General features: G+C 39.2%; 3 protein-coding genes and 1 long non-coding RNA gene across 7 annotated transcripts; 1 reads left to right on the forward strand and 3 right to left on the reverse strand.

Moving 5' to 3' along the window:
• Positions 1 to 9,016: 9,016 nt before the first annotated feature.
• Positions 9,017 to 10,296, reverse strand: LOC135161526 (uncharacterized). 4 transcript variants are annotated; one of them, XR_010298788.1, is made up of 3 exons: positions 10,171 to 10,296; positions 9,864 to 10,056; positions 9,017 to 9,429 (listed from the first exon to the last, which is right to left on the reverse strand). It is a non-coding gene; the product is annotated as an uncharacterized LOC135161526 (long non-coding RNA). The 4 variants fall into 4 exon arrangements; XR_010298789.1 differs by having other exon boundaries at positions 10,276 to 10,293; XR_010298787.1 differs by having other exon boundaries at positions 10,144 to 10,285.
• Positions 10,234 to 13,744, forward strand: LOC135161517 (proline-, glutamic acid- and leucine-rich protein 1-like). Its single transcript, XM_064119166.1, has 2 exons — positions 10,234 to 11,318; positions 11,390 to 13,744. Exons 1-2 carry the CDS (start codon positions 11,205 to 11,207, stop codon positions 13,730 to 13,732), a joined length of 2,457 nt encoding a protein of 818 aa, XP_063975236.1. The 5' UTR covers positions 10,234 to 11,204; the 3' UTR covers positions 13,733 to 13,744.
• Positions 13,733 to 16,866, reverse strand: LOC135161518 (pyrethroid hydrolase Ces2a-like). Its single transcript, XM_064119167.1, has 4 exons — positions 16,590 to 16,866; positions 15,433 to 15,895; positions 14,961 to 15,240; positions 13,733 to 14,820 (listed from the first exon to the last, which is right to left on the reverse strand). Exons 1-4 carry the CDS (start codon positions 16,848 to 16,850, stop codon positions 13,818 to 13,820), a joined length of 2,007 nt encoding a protein of 668 aa, XP_063975237.1. The 5' UTR covers positions 16,851 to 16,866; the 3' UTR covers positions 13,733 to 13,817.
• Positions 16,867 to 17,049: 183 nt separating this feature from the next.
• Positions 17,050 to 18,008, reverse strand: LOC135161524 (MICOS complex subunit MIC10-like). Its single transcript, XM_064119193.1, has 3 exons — positions 17,854 to 18,008; positions 17,715 to 17,762; positions 17,050 to 17,348 (listed from the first exon to the last, which is right to left on the reverse strand). The coding sequence occupies exons 1-3, from the start codon at positions 17,927 to 17,929 to the stop codon at positions 17,221 to 17,223; spliced, it is 252 nt and encodes an 83-aa protein (XP_063975263.1). The 5' UTR covers positions 17,930 to 18,008; the 3' UTR covers positions 17,050 to 17,220.
• Positions 18,009 to 18,376: the final 368 nt, after the last annotated feature.

Raw genomic sequence — 18,376 nt, forward strand, 5'->3', positions numbered from 1 at the left:
ATCTGTGGATTTTTGTAGTACGATTCCGATAAAAAATACTGCGCTGTCTTACAATCTCGGCACAAAATGCGGACCTAAGAAAAATTACTGTTGTTTAGTAAAATTTCCTTATGGACTCAGGAAACTTCTGCATTAGCCTCGTAAAAATTAATTCTAATGAGCGACGAGGAGATTGACGCCAAATGGCCGATGAGTCAGCCAAATTTGCTAGAAATTCATCACAATTTTATACTTTTGAACAGAATTTTTACGCTCACAATCACGTAAACTCTCCTGGGATTACGAAAATGAATCTCCACGTAATGATTTTCATTCGCTGAATGCACCTCGACTACATGTGTGCATCGCCGATTACCTCACCATTTCATAGACGAGGATATACCGAAGGATCGGACTCGTGATCGATAATCATTGAGTAACAAATTCATAAAGAAGTGGCACACGCTTTCAATGACGTTGCTGTACAATTCCCCGACAGTCTCCCTTTCTTCGTCATCCCTCTCTCCCATTTCTCAGTTTTTTTTTTCTCTGGAAATTCGAGGTCACCCTGGTACCTGCACTTAATCTTGGAAGTTGGTCGACTTATGTCATCCACACACGAGTTGCATGAAATTACGTAAAACTAAATTTTACGATAATTAGTGAAACGTGGCTAATGCTCTTTTCAGATTTTTTTCTTTGGTCGCTGAGTAATTTGAACCGTTAACTTTACGCCACTAATGAATTCCGTTTGTATTAACTGTGGGCATTCTGTTTCATATTTGTTTTGCGAAAGAAAGGATTGGGAGTTGTAATTGCGCATAAGTCCGTGGGATAATTGCGTGGGCGATGGGCTTTGGAGTGAAATTGAAGGATTTTCAACCGCAAATGCATAAATAGATTTTTTATTCATGGAAAGGTATTTTTAATAATTTATAAAATACGATACACAGTAAAAATGACACAGTAAAAATTGCTAGAGAGCATCGCACTACAAGATCATACGTCATTCATTTGAACGTTTCATGTGTAACATGATAACATTCAAAAGTGCTGCAATTTAAATTTGGGAAAATGCGATTGTTTTTTTTTAAATTGCTATAAAAAATATTTACAGAATATCTAAAATTATTAATTCAGATGTAAAAACTTATTTTCATTCTTAACAAAAATCGTGACCCCATTTTGTCAACATCAAGCAAACAAATTACTAACAAAATTAATATAACAAAAATATTTACAATAGTTCAGTTGAAAATTTCATTACTTCAATTCATCCACACCCCACCCTCCACCAATTCCACCCCCTCGTTCAAGCTCCTCATTTCTCGCAAGTTCTTCCGGACATCAGAAAGCAACCGCGGGTTCTCAGGGCATCTGCACACGGATCAGTTGGAAACCTCATCGAGATAATCTGTTACCACCGTCTGTGATCCACCTACGCTCCAATTTTCAAAGTGAAAGACTCACAAACACGACGAAGTGCGAGAGTCTACTGGACGAGGCGATGAGGACGGGAATGGTATGACTCGGGGTGGGGAAGAGGAAGCCCCGTTGACGAGTCACGTTCGAGTCACGAGTGCGGTAAAGGCGGCTAAAGTAAAAGTGAAGTAGCATCACATGATCGAGCCGACACGGCTCTTGATGCGGATGAAAGACCTCGTGGAAACTGACTCCTTGATGCAATCGCCGACCATCTCCTTTGTTCATTTCTTCGGTGAACGTTTGTTTTTCGTGTGTTGCTGTTCGAAATGAGGTGTAAATTGCATAATTGGGTTTGCGTTGAGGAAAAAAATTATAAACATTCGATCAATTAAAATATTAAATCGAGCTGGTTCTATCGGTGGGAATAGCAGAGAGAGGAATAATGAATGAGATTAATTCTTTCCTTTTTCGTTTGAAAATTTTAATTTTAAATATTTCGTGTTCAGAATAATATGTGTTAAAACATCAACAAATGTTGGTGTTTCGAAAATATCTCCAAAAACGATTAGCACCCTTTGAATATCTCGGTTGTAATTTTTATTATTCATTTTATAAATTATTCAAAATTAACAAAAGCTCGCAATTAATTTTTTCTTCTTTATGACTGGAAAAAATGAATGTTACCTGGACTTTTTCACGAGTACTTTGAAACTCTGCAAAAAGTGAACCAAAACGTTCAACCAAAAGAATTTAAAATATAATTTTATCCACAGTAGCAGCAAAACGAATTGCTGTCCAAGATTGTGCAAATAAATGAAATTTTTCTCTCGTATTTACTCACTCCACATAATTCTGGCTCGACCAATTTTTTTTAGCAATAATTTATCCTGTTTACGAGGAAAAATAAAATGTGATAAATCATTAATTTTTATGAATTGAGCCAAAATGTTTTTTATCATGGGGAGATATTCGGAATTCCCGGCAGTCGCATTAATACTAAAAGACTGCATAATAATAGCTTCAAATTAGGGGCAATCACTAATTCGAGCAGAAATCTGCGCCAATGATATGTGGCGATAAATGCCGGCAGAAAAAAAACCAACATACGATTGCAGTGATTTTTTTTTGCTCGTCGATTTTTTTTATCGATTGAACGGGAGTATTTCCTTCGATTGCGAGAAAAGTTTCGGTGTATGTGGATCTTTCCGGTGAAAGGATGAACCTATAAGGTGGGCAATTATGAACCAGATAATTCAGAGATGATAATCGTTTCAAACCATTTTCGTATGTGGTCTTAAGGAGATGAAAATGCTGTTGATGACTTGTCGATTCGATGGTGGACGCTATTCGACAGAAGTAATGTGATCGATACTTCGTGTATTACAAAAGTGAAAAAGTAAGGGAGAGGTAACGGTTAATGATAGGTACCATAAATTTAGATTGAGATTTTTGGCTGCAAATTTTACCGTATTTTTTCATAATTTTCTCAAAAATTATCTTCGAAATTCCGAGCTTTCCAGCACATGCACACAGAAGGTCTGTTGCTAACACAGCAGTTTTTTCTTTAAATTTATTCTCGTGCACTAGAGGTGAACGATAATAAAAATAAATGAATATTTCCGATTGCGGAGCGTCGTTGTCCCATCTGTTGTCTAATCTCGTGGATTACGCTGACAAAATCACTATTTTTACTGCGAAATTTCGAGAGATTCCGGTTTTTCGTTCCACTTTTGTGATTACAGAGACGAGTAAAGGTTTGAGTCGCGAAAAAATGAATGGAAAAGCAGGAAATGAGGCCACGTGATGAGGATGTCCTTGATTTGTGGATAGAAAATTTTATGATGAATAATTTCAGGACTTTTATTCTCTTCATTATTATGGTTTTTGCTTCCGAATGGAAACCTTGTATTTGACCGATTTTTCGTTTCTCTAATTTCAGTTGTAAATTATCTAGAATGTTATGAAACGCGAAAAAACGGTGTTTTTTATACCATGTCTGTGTGGATATGCCGGAAAATTCGCAACTTCGACAAAATTATAAAGAAAATACGGTAAAATTTGTAGCTAAAAACCTGAATGTCAACCAATACCGGAAATCCGAGTGTGAAGTATCTAATTTCCAGCCAATTATTACAAAGTTTTCTGCATTAAACGCTCAGTGAAAGTTCCAGGATGAAAGTGACTCGAATAAAAGCCCAGAAATAATAAACCCATTGCATGTAATATCGGCTTCGCATCGACAGCCAACGAACAACATCTACCGGAAAAAAAGCTTCCACGAGTACTCGAGCTAGAATTATATCACGCGGATGTTTGATTCATCAAGTTCCCGAACATTACCCCCACCTAAATATCTCACAGCTGCAAAAAAAGTAATTAGAGCAATCAACACCTCAGTTGTGAGGTAAAGAGTCCATTAAATCCGTGTTTTACCTCATTTAGCAGCACATGAGCAACGAAATCGTGGAAAATATCTGAAATTGTTTCTCCATTCGCGGCGATTTATTTCATCTCATTGCGGAGCAATTAATTTATCAAAACCGCAGACTCACCGCGTGTTGTCCAACTGAAAACACCGAGTAATGGGCGCGTCAATCACAGGATATCGCACCGCATCCTCTGACGAACTTGACATTTTTTTTTTTATTTTTATTTCTGCATTGTTCCGCGGTTTTTCAGTCTGCGATTAACAAGAAACGAGAATTTATAACTTTCACCGTGAAAGGAGTCTGATGTCATGTTGAGGTCACGCGAATGACCGAACATGAGATGCATTTTACGAATGTGAGTAGCAACCACGCTTTCCTGTTCTTCACAGTGAATGGTTTTGGAAAATAGTTATCAACAATTTCTTAGCAGTTGTGCTACATGGAGAGAAAAGTCACAGAAAAATTACCACGACGGGCACTAAAATCGAGGTGCAAAATGCTAGAATACCATAATGAGATTTATTCACACATAAAAATTGCTGTCAATACCATAAATTTTGTAATACATTTTGTGATTAATTACATGTGGCTTCCAGAGCTGATAATGATAATGATAATGATATGTGGCTTACAGGGACACTGCTAAGACTTGGCATGAGAACTGGAAACTTTCGAGAAAAATAATAGTTACTATCAATCCTATTAGAGCTAATGATTACCACTTGGCAGCCTTTCTGCACAAAGTTGGAATAATTAATGATTATTCCAACTTTTCAAATACAACAATGGAATATGAATTTTATTTACAACTAAGATGATTAGAACAGAAAACGTGAAGATCTTTAATTTCTCAAAACCGTCAGAAGAATTTAATTAATTAAACTCCAGCGAGTATAATTCCTCTTTAATCACAAACTTTATCATGTTTATGCTCGTATTTATTTCAGGACGTTGAGTTGCATAAAATAATCGACAAAATAACGATCTCACTGACCGAATTTCATCGAATCCTATCACATGACTTGTAATCACACACTTTCAATTGATGTAGCCAGAGGGGGATAATTAAATTTCCACAATTTTAAGTGTCAAAAGTATAACAAATCGGTCCACCACCTTTTATCATAAGATTTTAATCATTAGGAAGTGAAGCAAAAAAATCAAAAAATTCCGGAAAAAATAGTGGAAATAAATTTTCAATAATTGATATTTTGAGGACGTGAGAAGAACAAACACTGGTGGGAATAATCAGGGTTTATTTTTTATTAGGTAACTCGTTCAGTGGCCTCGAGCACTCGTTTCATCATCGCCTGTGTAAGTGCATTCGATAGAATGTGAAATAATTGAGAGTTTTGATACAGTTATCGATACATGCATTTACAATAGTTGATAGAGCAATGATCGCCTTCTGGTCACACATTGATCTTTTTTCCAGTCGTATTATCTCTCTCATTCAGTCGATTCCCTCATTGATATTCACTTGATGTTTGTTTACCACCCGTGAGACATAATTTGACATGACGTGAGGGTAAACATCGAGATGAAGTGAAGGAATTATCGTATAAAAAGGGAATTCCATACTCCGTATTCCTCGAGAAGGGGTTTCTATCGATGATGACTCATGACTAATTGGTAATTACCGAGGTGGAAATTAACAATTGAACGCTATTAAACTTTCAACGCTCTTCCCCCTCCACTGACACGTCAGACGTTCAACGCGATTCCCCCTCCACTGAAGCGTTAAGCGTTTAACGCAACAATTTCCGAAGGCGCGTAAAAGCTATCGCTTCAAAAATGATTTTTTTCGGTCTTCGTTAGTAATCGTACATTACTTGCAGTGAAAAAATATCGTTGGTCCTCATGAAGAATGGACGTAGCAGGACAAGGCTGTTCAGTAAGTCCCAGGCGACGGAAACGGTACCACCGCCCCAGTAATTCGGAGACCTTGGCATTCTCTGTTGTATCGTGACCTCAATGGAGTGTGAACGTAATATATTGAGCGCCAAACCTTGACTAATATCATCCTTTAAATTATAGTATAAATAGCATATCCTAGCCGGGGGGACACGGAGAGAAAAATCTGTGAATTTTTATAGTGTAATTCCGATAAAAATTACTGTGCTGCTTTACAATCTCGGGGTAAACTGCAGGTCTGAGAAAAATTACTATGTCGTCTAGTAAAATTTCTTTCAAATTCAAAGTCTAATGAGCGACGAGGACGTCGACGTCAAACGGCTGATGCAACAGGTCCCATGGCAGAGTCCAGTGTCGGGAATAATCGGACATATTCGGGGTTCATCGTTAACCAATCAAAATGAGTTAATGAAAATTGGTGTGTCGTACAGTAAAAAATGAAGGAAGACACAATAAAATAAAATGATCTGGATAACAATTTTTGAAAGATATTTACTAATTTTTCATTTAAACTCAAATAAAAATATTGCACCACAATTGATGGTTTTGATGCGAATTTTAATGTGTAAACACAACACATTCCAGTATTCTAACATTTTGTGTTAATTTTAATTTTCAGTTTTTATCAAGACCTGGTTGACGCCAGGCGTCGCTTTAGATTAGGTTGGATCAGGCCCAGTTTATACTGGAGGACCTCACCCTAGGTCCAAGCTATGACGTCAGTCTAGGAACAGGCTTGGCTTGTCTTGGTTCAAGCCTAGTCCAGACCGGATCCAATTGTTAATGTGTACCTGTGACCGACTTATAATTTAATACTCAAATCGCCCGAAAAAAAATGCTCAATGTCTCCGACTATCGCGCATAATTTTAAAAATATTGAGAGCACACTCCTTGCAAAAAACCTGGCGGCTTCCACGACTAGTGTGAATCATCCCTAATACCCCCTGGTGCCGCGCGTGCCTGTAATCGCGCACGTTCTCGCTAATTCGTTGTTATTAATCTCGGTGCCGTGCGCTGTTATTTTGCGTGGAGAAGTGGATCGTTCGAAGGACTCGTTGTGAGTTGGGGAGAACAAAAGGAAAATGGAGATATCTGGAAGGAAAAAGGGAAAGGCCTCTGAAGGAGGTGATCTATTTCAACTGGGTCAAGCTTCATTTTTTATCCTCTTCATTTCGATTACTTCCCGTCCCGTATGAAAATCTTTCCTTGGAAAATGTAACGAATGCTGGAGAATTCTAGTTGTTCTAACTATTTAACGAAAAATATTCTGGAGAAATAAATAAATGAATTCAATTTTTTTTTTCAAAATATTCGTCTCTAAATTGAGTCATTAAGGAAAGTCATTATCGAAGATTAACAACCATATTTTAAAAATACCAACGCCACCGTCTAGTCATCACCTAATACTTTGCTAGCTCATAAAATCCTAACGATCAGGACTTTTTTCGCTCGCAGAGGAGTGTCACCTCATTGAAAAGCAACATTCGCACGATTAATTACTCCAGATGTTCCCCAGACTTTTGTCTCTCGTTTTCTGGCTACGGAAATATGATTCTTTCACGTGAAAACCAACACGGGGCTTCACTACTTACTCAGAAAGAGATGGAAGACATGCAGCATGATTGCGTGTTGCTCATGTGACCAGGCGAAAGTTGATCTTTTACAAAGCAGAATGCAGGCCACGAATGGTGTGATCAGGGTCGGCTGGACTACAGCCACTAACTAATGAAAGATTAGATCACGAGTCTATTAATTACACACCTGATCCCGCCGATGATGATGTATCTCCATTAGGACAAATCGGGTTCTCCAGGCGCATAAAAAAAATTCCGACGATTCCCCTTGATTTCGATCTTTTCCTCAATTTCATGTTTAAAAAATCCTAGTGAATTGAAGGGAAAAATCGAAGTGTTTTGTTTTTTATTTTTAAAATTTTCATCGCATTTTTGAACAATTCTATTCCGAATTTTTTCAATTTCCCTTCTGTTTTCATTCAAATGTTGCTATATAACAAGAACTACTGGATCGACAATAAATCCTTCCATCACTTCCCTACAACTTTACATTAACGCAATGCTGTCCTAAATAATCTTTCAATAATAAAAAACAATCCCTCGATCAATGATTTAATTAGTTATTTCAGTGCGACATGAACTTTCATCCTGAGAAAATAAAAAAATTCGCAATATTAATCACTCGCGACACATTATTCCCCAGTAAATATGGACCGGTTGATCTCGTGACTCGTATTTAGTTCACCCGAGTCTTATGTGATATACAGCAATATCTAAAATGGAAAGAAATCGGCTATTGGAAGGGATTCGCACTCAGGTACCTCATCAACAAGTTGCGCATAGCGACCCAGTTTATATCGTCCCGAATAGTCACGGGTTTTGCCTTCTTTTCATATCTCACTTGATCCGGTGGCTTTTATTCTCGATCTGCATTGGCTGGGGACTCATAACACGGACTACGATATTCCCCCAGCGAGGAATCTTGCTCAATTTCCCATAATTATAATCGCTCGATTTAATGGGTGAACAATTCACCTGAAACGCTTGTGATATCGCAGATCATATAGCCAGAGGAATATTGGATATTAGGGACTTTGCTTTGTTGAATCTTTTCGATCGGGATTGTTGATACCCTGAGAAGCATAGCACAATGCGATTTTATTAACAATAGATTTTTTTCATGATTCCTGGGAAATGGTTCCCTCTGAGCTAGGAGATATCTGATGTCATCTACAACCCCATAATCGAACTCGTTAGACCATATTTGGTTGCCCTCACACAATAAAAACGGAAACTTGGAGTTGAAAAATTATAATGTTCTCAGTCGACAGTAAAAAATCATTAACATTTCAGTATTATTGGTTGTCTAAACATTCGTTGTTCATAATTCAGTACCTGCAATTATTTAAAGTCTCGGAATCATTGTTTCGGACATGAAATCGATTTATGACAAACTTTTCAACATGTGGGTTGATTTATCACATAGACGTGTTAATTGTTAATAAATTCATAATTTAAAAAATGTGGTTTTTTCAGTTTTTCGTCACTTCTTTTCCAACACTAACTTTGGAAATTATTTTAGCAATTAAATTTCTTTCGAAATATTACATAGAAAAATTCTGTGAAAATTCTTGGGAAATTCAGGGTCAAGTGAAAATGGAAATTTTCATATGGTTCTGACGAAACATTAACCAGAGTTCTTGTTATCTTTAACAGGCACTAGTTTAACTAAAAAGTTAAAAAAGTAATCTCGGATAATTTACATTACAAATTTATTTTCTTCTGAGAATCTAATAGAACCTCGAGCCTCCAAAAATCGTCAAAAAATCTTAAGTCTTACTTGCTGCCTTTGGAGTCGACTTATCGACAACAATGACCGTACCTCCATTGTTCGATTCTCGTAAAACACTCGGCATAGTCGTTGAAGGGGTCACCGGGACGTCTGATGATGTCGAGCTAGAAGCTGGGGGAGTTGTGGCCTTTGTATCGGATGTAGATGATTTTTCAGTTGTTGTAGTGGTGGGACATTTGATAGAACACAGGGAGAATGTCCTGAGGGCCACTGACATCGAGGGATCGCAGAAATGTGTGCAAAATTTGTTCATCCAGGTATTAATATCCATACCATTAAAGCCGAATCTCGGTGCTTGGAAGTCACCAGGAACCCTCTGGGACAATAAGAAAGAGAAAAATTAAAAAATCATAACGTCAATGATGTGTTGGATTGCGGATTGAAATGATGGACTTTCAATTATTCTCGGAATAATTATTCAAAATGAGGACTAAATTAAATACTCTGGATGTTGCATTTCATTCGAGAAAATAATGGGATTGAACATTTTAGTCTGATAGTAAGTCATATGGTCAGTCAAGTTTGAAGAATAACGACTTTGAGTCGGTGTTACTTGGGAATGAGGATATGGAGGGAGAAATACCCAATGGGAGTGATTGGAGGTGACCTCTGGGGGTTGGCCTATCAACATGAGGAGGAGGTTGTCTAGGAGTTAGGGTACCGGAAAAAGACCCAGATTAGGGATTCGCGAGGAATAATCGAATAATGTCTAGGATTAATTTATTACTTTTAAAATTATATTCAACTCACTTGTGCCATCACCAGAGTCGCCATGAAAATCAGCAGGAAAATACAGTTTCCGGTGGTCTTCATTACTGAGTAGACAAATATTGACGATCACAAGTGACTCTGGAAGATCGATGACTTGAAATAACTGACGACCTGGAGCAACTGCTCTTCATTATATACCTGACAGGAACGTGGAGACGTAGAATGCTCGTGCCTGTGCATAAATTGAAACATAGATAGTGAGATTCAATTGATATTGTTATTTGCAACGCCAGTGCGGCCCAAATTGCGAACAAAATACTCTAGGATTCGGGTTGGGGTCACCAACATCATAAAGTTTAGTTTCATCTTTTGTACTGGTTATCATTTTTAAGTGCGGAACGTTGGTGAGTAAAAGAAATAAGGCTCGATGTTTCAACAGTTTCACTCTTACGTTGTTCTTCTTCGAATATTCTAAGACGGACTAGAATATTCTGCTGATAAGACTTTACGCATTGTAAAATTCATATTTTGTCTTCGACGAACCTCATTTTATATTGCAAAATTCAAGCAGCTGTCATACACTGAAGCCGTTTCAATAATCAATGTCTTATCGTTTATTATCTGTCAGTCATTATTCTGGTAAAAAATAAAATAGAAGGAATGAAAATTTGCTTTTGCTTCCGAATGGAAGTCTTGTACTTGACCGATTTTTCCAATCTCTAATTTCAATTGCAAATTAGTTTGAATGTTATAAAATGCGAGAGAGGATGTTTTTTATGCTATAAAATTTTTTTAAAAAAAGGGTAAAGTTCGTAGCTAAAAATCTGAATTTTCAATCTATGATAGTTATCATTAATCTTTACTTTGATGCATCGTTTCAGCTCAATCGGTCCAATAGTTCCCAATAATTTGATGAAAAATTGGAATAGCAGGTTCAAATCGTAGCTTTGAGGATATAAAAACTATGATTTGAACTAGTCGCGAATATCTAGCTTTTCATGTTCGAAATCGAATCGGCGCGGACGCATTAGGTAGCACTCTACCAATCGAATTGTTAGAAATGAAAGAGAAAAACCCGCAAAGTATCGGTCATATCGCTTCTGTCGAATAGTGTCAGTCGCCTGCTTGTTTCCATTTGTTTCCCGGAATAAATAAATACTAAAGGAGTAGAAGAACACATCCAAAAAAAATTTCTAGCCATTTGTTGCATGTTCAGAAAAAAACCTTTGCTAGAGAACAAATTCTACTCCCATAACCTCATCCATTCTTTTCAAGTCCGCCGGTCTCGTGCGACTGTTGCGCACCCACGTGGCCCCCTCATCTAGTTCAAAACACGTGAAAACAATAAACATATGAACGACCGCTTCAAAGTCCCTAATAATGTCCAAAATATTGAATTTATATAAATCACTGGACCAAACCAGTGATCAGTGTATCGAATTCATAGAGAACCTTCTCTCAGTCAGTTCTGATGTGCCCTTAACCAGCGAAGAAGTAAGTTAACCTCTCTCTAACCTCAAACTCTCCATAAACAGGACCGCTAACTCATTGGCACATGTCTCCAGGTAACCACTTTGCAGAATTCAATCATCAGTATCATAAACTCTCGATTGAATCAATCAGGGACTCGCCAAGAGGGTTTAACCATTCTTTTGAGAATTCTCCCAAGATGTTCGCGAGAAATTTTATCAAAACATGCACCTCTCTGGGTGGGAAAAGCCGCACAAGTCCTGGAGAACCCCCAGAACACCTCAAAAGCTATCGATATCTCCTGCAAAGTCCTCTCAAAATTAGTAATATCTTGCAAAGATATTCCCGAGCTGCAGAAGCAGATCTCAATGCAGAATGTCAAGCAGCTGATAGCCACCATCTCCAACATGGAGGATGACAAAAAAACAGGTGGGGTATTTTACATAATAGCGACACTGTTGTATCACTATCGAGAGCCCTGTGAACGCCTCCAGTCGACGATTCAGGAGCTAATTATTCCCCTGATCGATTCCAAGCACAGAAACTTGGTTCAGGCTGGCGCCAACTGTTTCACACTGCTCGCAAAAGCGACTGAACGATCATTTAAACCACCTGGAGAATTCCCTGATTACACTTGTATTGCTCATCAACAAGCCCTCATCAGCCACAATCTCCATACCATATTGGATGAGCTCTTCACTGGTGTCATTGAGCTCAATACCACAGATACCTGGGGATCCCTGGACCTGCCGAATCTCTCCCAGGGAAATGTCGTTGAATACTACCAGAACGTCGAACGAAGATTCCAGAATTTGTGTGTCTACCTGGCCACAACCCTTCGTGGGTGTTCAGGAAAGAATTCAGTCTCCTGCAAGACAATAATAAAGCTTCTCTGCAGAGGACTGGCAGTGACGCCTGACAGTCTGTCGAGCGACGACTCTTTCAAGAAAGAAATACTGTATTTAATGCTCCCAAAAATGCAAATGAGCTTATTGAACGTCTTGAATGCCTTTATCAACGGTTTTCGGGGAGAACTCGTGCCTTTTGCTTTGACGATTCTGCAACTGTACGGACAGACGTTAAAGTGGACTGGAAAGGTTGATGAGGTGAGCGAGAAGACGATGAGTGGCAGCAAGCCCTTCAAGAACATCAGGATTGGAGTCTACAGGAGTTTATCGTTGTGGTTGAAGTGTTTGGGGAGTCTGTCGGGTATTGACATGATAGCAGACGACATTCTGGCAAACATCATCACGGATGTGACCCCAGAGAAGGAGCAGGTACTCTTGACGATTCAGAAAACCCAGAATATGTCCAAAAAGGCCCTCAAGAAGTTCAAGGACAGCCAGTACGATAGTCCAGCTCTTGGATCTGGCCCTAAAGTCGTGAAGAATCCACTGACAAACGGAGAATTGTGTAGAGAAGCTCTCGTTACTCTGCAGAATATTTTGTATAATTCAGGAGTCTCGTTGGAGCCAGTGATGCACAGGGCTCTTCAAAAAATTGTGGTCCCTCTGCTCCTGGATGTTTACCTAGAGAAAGACGAGCAGAGCCTCTATTCGACGGACGTCGAGTGTAGACTTCATTTATTGAGAGCCCTCAGGGCTATCCAGATGAATCCTAATCCACTGACACCACCTCCGACCCAGTTTTCCATCCAGATCTTCCAGCTGGCGATCAATGATGACAATGAAGAGGTCATGAATGAAGCTAGAGTGGCTCTTGCTGAGCTGGAGAAGATTGTCCACCCCAGTGCGGATACTCTCGACTTTCCTCCCCTCCAGGATCACGAAGACACCTTTCAGGATGTCGATTCCATCATTGGGACCTTTAAAGACACCGATGCTCTTGACAAAATACGAGATATTGCGAAGCGAATTAATGATTCCAGAAATGATCATCTCCAGTCCGGGACTGGTGAGTCTTCAAATCAGGAGCATGATAAGGAGCGAAATGAGGAAGTGATGACGAATGGCACGGGGAGGAAACGAGATAATAGTTTTGATGAAATTGAAGTGATAGGGGATGAGGTCCAGGACAATGATATCGAGGTGATTGACGCCAGTCGGCATCAGCCTCCAAAGAAGCAGAGGAAGATTCAAATTGTCGAGGATATCTGCATTCCACCCCGCGGAAAGGGCCACGACAGTCCTATGAAGAGTCCCTCCATCGAGGAAATCCGCCAGGACGTGCCTGAACGATACTCCCAGGACAGTTATGACAGCAATCGAGGAGAGAGCGCCTACTTCACGATCAAGGATGCTCAGAGGGTCTCGGGTAACACCTCTACGAGTTCAGATCCACCTCTTGAGATCATCAAGGAGGTCAGTCTCTCCAAGGAAATTAGTATAATTGAGAGTGAAACTAAATCAGGAAGTAAGGACGATGGGTCTGATGACGAGGTTATCCTCAGTATGTTTTGCGATCAAATAAAAGATTAGTTTTTAAAATAATGAGTTTTATATTCTAATTTATTACTGAAAAATCAAAAGTTCATGGGGATTACAACGTTTAGAATGGTCTTATCTAAAAATAGCCGAAAAGAGGGATTTTTGGAACTTTGGGGATTTTTGGAACAGCTACAGGCGGAAATCCTCCAGGAACTACCTTCCCTCCCACATTTCCTAGCGCATCAATCGGTTTTTTTATTTTATCGACACTCGGAGACACTAAATCAACAATTTTCCCAGTTTCCTTGCCAATTTTCTTGACAGTTTCAGACGTGACCCTGAGTACGTCACAACTCGGTGACACAAGTTTCTCTGCATCTCCAGTCCATAAACTCATTTCGCACAATCTAAAGTTGTTCATAAGTCTTATCTCATCAGTTATACTGATGTAGGAGTTATCGTTACTGGAGAATGACGGAAGAACTCCATTAGGTCCATCCCCCCCAGGTTGTCCTGTCCTAGCAAACTGTGAAATGACTTCTGTGAAGGTGTCAGTGACTCCCTGGTCTTTCTCCGAGAATGGTACCGATGGTAGTTGTTCTCCGAAGATGTCATTCTGCCCAAAAATAAATCCCAGATCGTCTCCGTGGCCTGTCGACCCCAGTGACGGGTCCTTGGCGTCCACCAGAGGAAGTCCAGCCAAAAAGTCCTTTCCGTGAGAGTGTGTGCTGTTGTAATCGAAGCTGTAGAAATAAGCATTCGCTTTTTTGCTCCAGTAGTTGAGGGTTAGAAGGGCGGGGGCATTGAATATTGCGTCGGTGACGGCTTCGGCAACTTTCGTCAGACTCTCCCGTAGACTCCCACCCTCGGGGATCTTCAAGTACTCGCTGAAAGCGTTGGGAATGAACTGCCTTGAGCCGTTACCAAAAAATGGAATTGTGTTCTGAAGAGATGGAACCAATTCTCTAGTCAAAAAGTCTGGGACTGACTTCAGTTTATTATCAACTTCGCTCCTGTAGCCGCCGGCGATGGATCCTCCAGTTTCGTCTTTGACGACTCCAGTCAGAAGAGGAATTTTCGGGAAGTTCCCGAGACTTAAGACGCTTTCGGGTGTGTCAGTCATTAAATTTGGAAGTGCCCTTTGAAAAAGAAAAAGGGATGGGGTGAATTATTGAAAAATAATGGCCTCCAGAGACCAATGAATAATAACTTATGAACTTTAATTAGATTAATTAATTGAGCTTTCTGAGTCGGACCGCGAGAGGATTTTTCGTGGTACCTTTCGTCATCCCTTCCTTCCACCACAGGTCCAGCTGCCAAAAGCGCGGATATCTCCGAAATGAAGCCATCAGCCACCATTCGAATGTGCGATAGTTTCGCATCCACTGAAATTAATTTTTCTACCGGTAATTCCTGAAGACATCGTACCATCTCGGTTACATTCTCACTAGGACATCCATGAGAAGAAGCTATGAACTTTGTCGTTTGCATGGGGTCTCTATCAAAAACGAAATTGGATAGAAGAGTTCCAGACATTGCAATCAGTCCACTGAAATGATCTAGAGGATAAGAATTATCATTTTTTCGAATCAGGAATCGGGTAGAATATTAATTTATGTGACAATTGTACAGCTCTATTATCAATTTAAATTGCGTAATTTCATTCGTCTCCTCAAAGTCACCGTAAAAATTTATGCCAAAATTTTTGAGGGAAAATTTGTTAATAAAAAGGCTAGATTTCAGAGACTCACTTTTAGTCAAGGACGACAGAGAAAGCATCAGGGCGGAACTAGCCCCAGTGCCTTGTCCAAAGGCGACAATTCTCTCCGGATTTCCCCCGAAATATCCAATATATTTCTTCACCCAATTGACAGCGAGAGTCATGTCAAACATTCCGTTATTTCCTGGTAAATCTCGAGTCCCTGTACTCAGGAATCCTAGCGACCCGAGTCGGTACTGGATGGAGACAACGACCATGTGTTTCTTGATTAAATTCCTCATCTCGTATTGACAGGCTGCACCAATGCGAAATCCTCCTCCGTGGATCCATATGAGGACGGGATAGCCGTCCCCAGAGTCCGGAAGTGCTGGGGTGAAGACATTCAGGAATAGGCAATCCTCGGAACCCACAACTTTTCCTTTGTGGAGCTGGGGGCACGGTGGACCCCAGGCCGTTGCGTTGTACTCGCCGTTCAAATGCACAGCTCTTGGTCGCTGGATCAGGTATTTCAAGGCAATTAGTTGCAAGAGGAGTGCAGGCAGACCTCCCTAGGCTAATTAACAATTTGTTTCGTTGTTTTGGAAATTGGGAAAGTACCACAGGATGTGGTCAAAATCCTGAGATTCTGCTCCGCATGAGCAGCCCGGGTGATTTATAATTCCAACCCGGGGTAGTGATGCTCCTACATTGTAGTTTGCTCTAATACGATTGACACTGACAATATATTATCTGGGTAATTTACATTGCTTGGTAACCTGTCCCTGTCTGGAGAGATCCCGAGGAATTCTGTGGCCATTTGAACTAAAAATATATTTTTTTATCTGCCATGCTGATTGGCCAGCTAATTAACAGGATGTAACATGATAATAAAAACTGTTCAAGCCATTTCAAAAGAGATAAAAGAGTCCTAAAATAAAACTGCAATTATCTTCCAAATAATCATCACAAACGAGACGTGGGGTTTTTCTCCAGTGGTATCTTAACTATTAAATAAATTATCGGGTTGTTGATTGATTTGTTGGTTTGTTGAGTATCACAGTTCAATAGACATTTCTCATTTAAAAACTCTTGACATTTTTTTTTGCTGACTAAAAATTTCTATCACATAGTTAAGTCATGATTACAGTAATATTGTCAGCTCCAGTCGTTAAAAACATTCATCTCAATTAACTATGGGACACTAATTACCTGAAATCGACTGCGCCCAACAGGCGGTTCGCCGAATCTGATCCCTTTGAAGACGTAAAATCCTTTGTCAGGATCACGAGAACCGTAAATTCTTGCGTCGCGATCGTCTCTATTCACAAAAACCACCGGATCATCCTCTGGGGGTTTGGCGGCGTGATTTCCCCCCACGATTCGTTTGACTCTACTCGAACACTCGAAAGGACTAATTAAGACGAATAAAATGACGAGAGCGAGGAAACGTCTCTCCACGACGAGTTCCATTATTCGAATGCAAAAATCTTTTTGCTACTGCCCTCCACGTCAAACATTTCGATAAGAATTAAAGAATAGGAGGGATACATCAGTGCAAATGTCTCCCTCAACTAAGTTTATTCCTGACTACAGCGTGAAATAAATTCAATTTTTATTCTCAATTGTTCATCAACTTAATTTACAGCACAGTGATAATAATAAATATATGTACACTGTATGGATTTTTATTCTCACAGCAATGATCTTATGATATTTATAATTGTTACAAATTTAACTAGACTGGCAGAGCTTTCACGATTGAATTAATTAATTTTCTATAGCCTGCTGCCTGAACATCATGATTTTGAATTGTTTTATTTAAAAAATAAGGATAATTGTCTCATGTGGCGTCGTCACACTTTCGTCCTTTCGGTTTGTATTGGCTTACTGACGAGTTTATGTCGTTTTCACAGTTTGAGTAGGCCATACCTAGGCCGAAGCCAGCCCCTGTTATAATGGGCCACCTCTCTGTAAAGAAAATGCATAAATATTGTATATGTAGATGTTCGTAATTAAATTATGCCCTGTGCATTTATCTCTTATTATTTATCAATTGAAATTGGGACAGAAGGTCATTTGATTTTCTAATTGTCATTCAGTTGAATCAATAATTAATTTTAATTCCCAAGACGTTCTAGTCATTGAATTATTCGACTCTTCAAAGAACTATTTTTATATTCAAGGATAAACTATGATTTTGATAAGGCACATTTTGAGGTTATGTGAAGGAAAATTGTTTAATCGCAGAGTATTGACCGAAATGAATAGTTGAATTAACTTAACTGGGTTCAAGAATTATAATTAACCCTAAATGGGACAGAGATTGTTACTCACTCCTAAAAAACAGCAGGGAGACAACAGAACCGATGACAATACCGCCGCCTAGTCAATGTCAAAACATTAATGAATATAGGGAATAACAACTTTTAGAAATATTTCGATGTATCAAGGACATATGAGAGATGTTGCTCACCAAATTTGATGACTGCGTCCGCGAAACATCGGTCCCATTTTCGTCCAATTTCATCTTCAGCCAAGGTGCCAGCCATTTTTTTGTCCCAAAAAGCGGACAGCTATCCGTTACGTCACACGTGTGTGCTTATCGAGACTTGGTGAGATCGATGGATTCAAGGGTGGAAGTTGAGGTTAATTGGCTGAATAATTTCGTTGGAAGTGATCGAGATTCAAAGGGTAATTTCAGTAATCAGAAATATTTATGAAAATGCATTAAATTGCTTCCCTGAACTGACATTTGCAGAGTTTCGTTTCATGTCGAAATGAAATAATTTCGTTTTTTCGCGGGCACTCGCCGCCATATTTGATCTGTATCCTAGTGGCGCCACGGTCGCCGAACTAATGAATTTTAGAATTTGAAGACTAAAAAGGAAGAATAAATTAGTTCGAAGAGCTTAAGCGACATTAGTTAGTTTACTAGCTATTTAGACCACGATAGGACTTATTTGACAATTGACATAAAATAATTATTTAATAATTAA

This window comes from Diachasmimorpha longicaudata, chromosome 4 (assembly GCF_034640455.1).
Source record: "Diachasmimorpha longicaudata isolate KC_UGA_2023 chromosome 4, iyDiaLong2, whole genome shotgun sequence".
NCBI lineage: Eukaryota > Metazoa > Arthropoda > Insecta > Hymenoptera > Braconidae > Diachasmimorpha > Diachasmimorpha longicaudata.

Excerpts from the sequence above, each read along its gene's own strand:
- LOC135161517 (XM_064119166.1), top strand. The coding sequence starts at position 11,205 with ATGTCCAAAATATTGAATTTATATAAATCACTGGACCAAACCAGTGAT. Across the intron at positions 11,319-11,389 it reads TGCCCTTAACCAGCGAAGAA|GTAACCACTTTGCAGAATTC; the intron begins GTAAGTTAACCT and ends ACATGTCTCCAG.
- LOC135161518 (XM_064119167.1), bottom strand. The coding sequence starts at position 16,850 with ATGGAACTCGTCGTGGAGAGACGTTTCCTCGCTCTCGTCATTTTATTC. Across the intron at positions 15,241-15,432 it reads TCTGTCGTCCTTGACTAAAA|ATCATTTCAGTGGACTGATT; the intron begins GTGAGTCTCTGA and ends CTTATCCTCTAG. Across the intron at positions 14,821-14,960 it reads GAAGGAAGGGATGACGAAAG|GGCACTTCCAAATTTAATGA; the intron begins GTACCACGAAAA and ends TCTTTTTCAAAG.
- LOC135161524 (XM_064119193.1), bottom strand. The coding sequence starts at position 17,929 with ATGGCTGGCACCTTGGCTGAAGATGAAATTGGACGAAAATGGGACCGA. Across the intron at positions 17,763-17,853 it reads GGACGCAGTCATCAAATTTG|GCGGCGGTATTGTCATCGGT; the intron begins GTGAGCAACATC and ends GACATTGACTAG. Across the intron at positions 17,349-17,714 it reads CTCCCTGCTGTTTTTTAGGA|AGAGGTGGCCCATTATAACA; the intron begins GTGAGTAACAAT and ends TTTTCTTTACAG.